General features: G+C 38.1%; 1 protein-coding gene across 1 annotated transcript; it reads right to left on the bottom strand.

Annotated features, from left to right (window-relative positions):
- Positions 1–3,647: 3,647 nt before the first annotated feature.
- On the bottom strand, positions 3,648–5,305 carry RGS8 (regulator of G protein signaling 8). Its single transcript, XM_015813138.1, has 2 exons — positions 5,108–5,305; positions 3,648–4,507 (listed from the first exon to the last, which is right to left on the bottom strand). The coding sequence occupies exons 1-2, from the start codon at positions 5,267–5,269 to the stop codon at positions 4,325–4,327; spliced, it is 345 nt and encodes a 114-aa protein (XP_015668624.1). The 5' UTR covers positions 5,270–5,305; the 3' UTR covers positions 3,648–4,324.
- Between the last annotated feature and the right edge of the window lie 2,284 nt (positions 5,306–7,589).

Here is a 7,589-nt window from a genome sequence, read left to right as displayed (position 1 = left end):
GGATTTTATTGTTGTTTTGACTGCCCACTCTAATATATAGATTGATGCATTATTGTATTATGAAATACACAAAAAGGAATCAAGTGAATCTCCAAGGAGTTAAGTTTGACCTCAAACAGACCCAGCCTTGAATAAACCAACTACAGCCAGCCAGTCAGCCATGTTTCACATGCAAGAATCGACATGGAACCAACAAAAGTAATGCCTTGCTGGTTCATACTTTGGCCCATCTAGTCCAGCAGCTGTTCTCACAGTGGCCTACCAACTGCAAAGGTAGTCAACTACTCTCCCATAAATGGCCTTCAGAGGTAGTCACACCATCATCAAGGCTAATAGCCATTGATCTCCATGACTTCCATTAATTGGTCCAACCTTGTTTTGAAGATGGTAGTAATAGTGTATTCTAATAGTGTATTGTAATATCTAAAGATTACATGCTGTGTAAAACAAAATCCTTTTATTTGTCTTGGTTCTTCCAGGATTCAATTTGGGTAACCTCTGGTTCTACTCTTTTGGGAAGGGGAAAGTAGCTCCTGCCTGTTCACTTTATCCACATCATGCAGTATTTATGCTTATTTTAAGGTTTCTTGAAAAGCCTGAGACAACAGGAATGACATACAAATTAAGAACCTTTCAAAACAGAGATTTCTAGAAACTGGGGGAACATCATGTGTATTTTCCACTGCCCTTGCTTTCATGTGACATTAGAATTTGGGGCATAGAAACCTTTAACTAATAAATGACAGATTGTTTTTGTTTAATATATTTAGACCAATAGAGCTTAGAAGCATGTTTTTTCCTGGGATTGTCCATTAGAGTTAAATTAAAGTAAGCATATATCTCTCCCTCTCTTACAGGGAATATTATTGTGATAATTAATGGCCTGCATCCATTTCCTTGAATTTATTAATAGGGAAAGAAACTATTCATCACATGAGGCTATACTGTTCACATGATATTTACAAGGGATAACTATTTTTCCATTAAAATAAAGTTCTAAATAATTTTTATTTCCAAGAAAAATAATTTCCTTGCACAAAAGCAGTCACCAAAATAATTATACTGCTTTCAGATGTTTCCTTTCATTATGTTTTAAAAAATACAATTCACTTTCCTGTAGTCTAAACCATGAGGTAAGCTTTCAGAGACTGAAAGAGAGGCAGAAGGCAGATAGAAAGCTCATCTAAGGTTCTACTGTTTCTTCAGAAGAATATTATCAGCATAATGAAAAGTTCCTAGCAATCCTGAAAGAGTAATAGTGCAAATCTTGGGATTTAGAAGTAAGACCATTAAAATGAATGACCCTTACTTTTGTTCAAGGGCTAGAAGACTGCAGCCCAAAGCACACCACATGAAAGAAAGAATAATATTTATGAAACAGCCTTGCAACCATCAGAGTGACTGTTTACTAGTCTATGACCTTGCATAAGCTTGTGCAGTATTTTTCCATTCTGTACTATATGCTAAATGAGTCTCTATTTTAAATCTTGCTTCTGAATGCTTTAAGCATTTGCTAAGTGAGGAGGTGAGGATAGTTGCAATACAACTCAGTATCTATCATGGGATCCTGGGAGTAATAATCCAGCATAAAAACCTATGAATGCCATAGATACCCTTCTCCTTTGCTAAATAAGCTCTTATTGTTTGTAGGTGTTACATGACTAAAATCCAGAGATTTGATATCCCCACACAAAAAAACCCTGCAAAAAATGCAACCTTGATTCCCTAAGAAATCTCCTAAATTATTCTTACTCTAATTTTAGAATGTCCCTACTAGGAAATCCATTTTCCTTCCATTACATTTGAGTCCTTCTAAATTATAACTACAAAGCTACAAAAGCACCATCATATTGCTCAGTTTTCTACTTTATGTTCTTCTTTATTAAAAAAAAAGTCTATTGTTCTTATTACAGATGGGGGGACTGCATATCTGACTAAGCTCTCACACCAGAAATAAATGCGAATAGAACGACTCCCAGCAGCCGTCTCCTGCACCTCCTCCATCCATATTTGCAATTCCTTATCTTCATTTTGCTGGGTTACATTACAGAGATTCTCAACTGCAGAGAATGATATTGGATTCATTCTATGCATAAACTTATCAGACTGCATTGATTGAGTTCTTATTAAATGCTAAGCCAAAACTAAGCCTAACACAGAGTGGCTTAGCATTTGGGGGGCCTCCATCCAGTGTGATTATCAGGAAGAGCGCCAGACAACAATGCTTTGAAATTGCCTTTGGCAGAAAAATAAAATTTCAGGAATGCTTCAGGAATGTGCTATATTTTCTCAGACGACATTGGCAGATTGGTTTCGATGGTGGCAGCTAGAAATCCAATTCATACATAGTAATTCACCTATATTTATTGCTTCTGCTTCATCCAGTCTGCCTCCTTCTATCTCCATTTTACCTGATAACCCAACATACATCCTATTAGTAGAAATAAGTTCAACTGCCTCCCTGCAATCACATCCAGTACAAAGTCTGTCGTGAAATATTTATTCTCTGCAAAGCCTGACAACATCATGACACAGCAGATGTCTAAGTGAAGTCTATTTTAAGCTGCAAATCTCAAGTTATGAAATACAACATCTGCTGTATATACATAATTGGGCATGCTGCTGTAAGAGAAGAGAAATATGAGTTGTATGATGTCTAGTATCTATCCGTTCACGCAAACAGAACTTTAAGATAGGGCTTTTCATCAAAAGAGGGATATTTCCTCCACAAAGCAGGTTCCCTAGAACCTGGGTCAGAGCACCAACATCAGTTTGGTAATAATAAATAACAGCAATGGAAGGGGGGGGAAACAGTGCCACTTCAATCCACCAATGTGAATGAAAATAGGAGAATGAACATTTTCATCAGTCTGGGATGTTCTGCAACTTTGCCTCTTTCTGATTGAAGCTCTTAAAGGAATAAGACTTCTGGGCTTCAAATCCAGAAGTGCCCTTCCTTGGGGCAAAATAAAACAAAACTTATCATTTTTGTTCTAGAAATGTTACACCCAATTCTGGTTTTTGGAATAATCAAGTGAGGGAAGCTGCAGCCACGTGTTCTTACTTATTAACAAAATAGTCTAGATCCAATCCCAACAGAATTTCCAGAAATTCCTATTTACAAAACAAGTGTTGCTCTACTACCCATCTGCCATTTAAAAAATCTAGCACCTTGGACAATTAGTCCAGTAACAGAACTAGCCATATGAATCAAGGTTGCTTGGTCCTTTCTGTACAGGAAACAGATGTTTTGACCAGGAAGAAAGACTTTTGCCTCCTTAGTCTAAAATATGAAAAATATATTCAGAAATCCTTGCCAAGATCAGTCTTGCTATCAGGCAACGTGAAGGAGTTACTTTAAATTACACATATTTGTACAAAATATTTTCTAAAAAAAAGTAATCTTCAAAATATTGATGGGAAGACATTGAATTTCGCATCCAGTTGTCATTAGTTCAGCATACAGGGGATAAAGTATATGGGATATATGCAGGGCTTTTTTTCTTATAGAACACCCAGAACGGAGTTCCGGCACCTTTTTTGGATGGAACCTTGTAGGATAGGCAAGGCGGGTTGTATGACGTGTGTGAGTTCCGGTATCTTTTTTTTTTTTTTTTTTAGAAAAAAAGCACTGGGTTTATGACCCCATATGACCCAGATGCTGTTTCCAGCAATTGCAATTGAAAAGGATGCTCAAAAATCTGGAGGGCTATGAGTTTTTCTATCCCTAGTCTATAAACTGAAATTGTGTGAACCTGAATTATTTGAACAGAAAAATTGGCAAGATCATTTTATGTTCATTCAAAATCGCACTCCCCTGTTCAGTCCCCACTGGATGTGTTTGGGCTTTGGGAAATACCAGAAGCTGCAACCTCAAAACAAACAGGTTGGAGATGTTAAATATAACTTTTTTCTCTCTTATATGCTTTCCTTCCAGCAACATTTCAGAGAGTAGTCCAATTTGAATATTGTTCTTAACCCTACTTTTACTTCAATTCATTGATTTGTCCAGATATAGTGTAATATGCTAGAAGCTTCTATCAGGGTTGGACTAAGGATTTTACTGCTATACATATGCATGGTCTTCAGTTAAAATACGGACATGCATACATAGAACGATGAGGATCCAAAGACAGCACTGGATTTATACTGTGAAATGTTTTATCCATGTACACAACTCAATTTCTCCATGCTTCTTCCATTTCTCCTCTCCTTCTATTGCTGCTGTAAGAAAATGAATTTAACATCACACATAGAAATGGATGTGGCTAGTGCAGGAAGCTTGTGGTGTCTAAGGAGGACACTCCTCCTCCTGATCCCTGCCCTAGCTGAGCCTCCTCTGGGTTTGAGATAACAGGTCTGTATAAATTTTGGACCTCAGGAACCTGGGGTAAGAGTCTTTTTCCATAAGGCTGTGAATTTTCCCTTGGGCTTGGTCAAAACATGATGGTGATGGTTCTTCTAGATTCCTTCTTGTTGCCTCTCTTGTCTGGAAGTCTATGTTTACCTAAGGAGAGAAAAACATGAAAATAATGTATATAAAATAATTATTTTCCTATTCCTTTCATTTGAATGGAGCAGTTTTGTCACATAGTCAGAAACAAGTATTTTCTTTTCATCAGAAACATGAATCTGATATCAGGCTTACTGGCATATTAATGACATTACAGAATATTGACTACTTGTATTGCCAACTTCATGCCCGGTCTGTGTATGAAAATAATTATTAATCACAATTATTTCCTATCCTTCCCTTCCACCGTGAAACGTAGTTGACTGTGAGCCAGTCATAATCTCAAAATCTAACATATTTCATAGGGATGTGTAGATAAAAAGATATGCAGAGAAGGCAAGCATATATCCTTCGGATTTGTTTTCTTCAAATATTCAGAATAAAAATATGGTTTTAAAGACATTTTAGGTATGATGCTACTTATTCAAAGATGATTGAGACATTATCAGAGTGATCATGGTTTCTTCAGCTGCTACAGTAATACCAAGGATCTCTAAGGACCCCCAGTTCTAAAGGTAATGCTGAACCCAAGAGGAACATCCTCGGCTCTCAGACTCATCCCTGCCCAACTATCCATGCTTTGCATCTGCTCACCTCTCGTGGTGCTTGCACGTCAATAAATTCTTCAAAAATCCGGTGGGCCTTGGTAGCTAGTTTGGTAGTTGACCGTATCTTCTTGAATTCCTCGCATGCCAGCCAGAACTCCAGGTTTTCTTCACTGAATTCTGTCTTCAGAAAGGCACGAAATGCAGCCATTCCATCTGGCAAAAATATTTTAACATGGTTCAGAAATAAAGATGGGTGCTATTTTCTATTGTGGCATCCTTGTGTCATGGTTCCGACAGATGGAACTCTTCAAAGAACTGCTAACATTGGATGTTATTGCTTTGACACCTTGCATGAATCAATAATTGCAGAGTAAAACAATAGAAATTAGTAATTCAACATGATTCAGTCCACATTGCTAATAATTGGGAGCATGGGCATATCCACACTTAGTGCTTAGTCCCTGAACTTCCTACTTTTCCTATATGTACATATGAGGGTGTGCTTTTTAAAAAACTAAGTCCAGTGCTGTACTATTTCATCATTCTTCACATCAATTGAGGTATGAGGGCTGAGTCAGTTGAAATGGTATTCTGCTTCTTTGAGGTAGTACCCTTGGTGTTGCAACAAACTGAAGCCCATTGTCCAAAATGGTTCCTTGCCCTTTCTGATGAGAGATCAAGATAATCCATACGCACATTATTTGCAAACATTAAAAAATATTCATGGAAAAGCCAAGTATAGTGTTTGGGCATTCTGGAGAGAGAGAAACCTATCTGTGCTCTCTTGGATGAAAGGCATCTGGAAGGGGAAGTAGATCCTGCTGACTCTGACTTTTCTATTCTAGCTCACTGCAGGTTTCAGTGCTATATCAGGACATACATTTCCTTTCCAACCATTTCCACTGTTCCAGGCATAGGTCAGAACCCTTCCCACTATTGTTTTAAAATTGGAACTTCAACAAAGGCTTGACAGGGGTTTCACCTTGAAGGTTTCTGTTGAAGGTGCTTGATTAGGCCAACACTACCATTCAAGGGAATCCCACTAGTGAGTCACTTCCTCTTTATCCGTAGAGAAAGTGAATAGCAACATATGTTTAATCAAATCTTCCATTTGCTCTGTAGCTAGAGAATCGAATCAGAAATGGTAGAATACAACCCACGCTACCACTTCAACATCCTGTTATGTCTTTCTGAGGAATGTGTCGCACCAGAAAAACAAGCATGAGTATCTTACTGAAATAGGTTTTAAATGCTTACCATTTGAGAAGCATAATTGGATCAAAGATCAAAATAAGATGAAATGGAAATTGTTGTTGAATGGAATATTGTACCTGGATTACCTCTGAATCCGAATGATTATTTATAAAGTATTTCTAATTCCCACTGTGTATAAAAACCTTTATTTCAATCCTTAAACTGATGAGGGAGGGAGGGAGACATCCGTTGCTGGCTACAGATAGTGATGTTAGTGTCCTTACCTCTTTAGTGCTTGGTAACTGGTATTTTGAGCAATAGAGAAATAGGCCTTTAATAACAGTGTTTGCATTTCCTGTTCAGCAGGTTCTAAGAAATTCTGTCTCTCAAAATAGTACAGTCACTGGTTTTCTATTAAAATGAATTAGTTGTGATTCAGTTGAGTTCTCTCAGAGGTAATAAACTTATATTTGGGGTGTACAACTGCGGGTTATAAGTGGGGCTTCTGAAAATAACAAAACATATCCACCCAGAAAGCCAGAGAGTCTGATTGTTGCTGTTATTACACCAAAAAGGCAGTAAGCCCTGTCATTCTTTACCTGAAATTACATAGATTTATCACTTCAGAAACTGAAGTTGGCTTGTTTGTTGCTCAGTGCATTGTGCCAGGTCAGCCAATATGCTTAGCCAATGACTCAATATATTAGGTGAAACCAGTACGTTCAATGATTAGCCATAATATTAGTTTTATTTGTCATTTTATGTATTCATTGAATTTATATCCCACCTTTTCTCTTTAGTTTTATCCTGTAATAACAGTTTTGTAAGATGGGTTTGGGCTGAGTGAAAATAACTGGTTCAGACATTGAGTGAGCTCCATGATCAATGGGAACTTGTACCTTGATCTTCCTGATGTAATTCCCAAAACCATAGCCATCACTCTGGCCTGTTAGCACAATATGTAAACACAGCCAGAAAGAATCAATCCTAAGTCTTCTTGAGGCAGGTGGAATGAGTTACCTCCAGTAAAAAAGGCCACTTCAGGCATTTACAAAACTGGTATGTTCTGGTTGGCTTAAGAGATTGTGCAATAGACCCATTTTTTCATCTTATCCTCTACAACCACCCGAAGTCAATGGAGCGGACAGCCTCTTCTGTTAAGTCAGTGGTTCTCAACCTTTTTAATGCCGCGACCCCCAACCGGTCGTAAGTCGAGGACTAAACCGGTCGTATGTCGAGGACTAAACCGGTCGTAAGTCGAGGACTACCCAACCGGTCGTAAGTCGAGGACTTTTCCTGCCCGGGAGCGCCGCGCATGCGTGGTTCTGCCCCCT

Source organism: Protobothrops mucrosquamatus, unplaced genomic scaffold (assembly GCF_001527695.2).
Source record: "Protobothrops mucrosquamatus isolate PMUCROS unplaced genomic scaffold, P.Mucros_1.0 scaffold140, whole genome shotgun sequence".
In the NCBI taxonomy this organism is placed as follows: Eukaryota; Metazoa; Chordata; class Lepidosauria; order Squamata; family Viperidae; genus Protobothrops; species Protobothrops mucrosquamatus.
The sequence above is the reverse complement of the archived record's forward strand: the minus strand, read 5'-3'. Positions and strand labels throughout refer to the sequence as shown.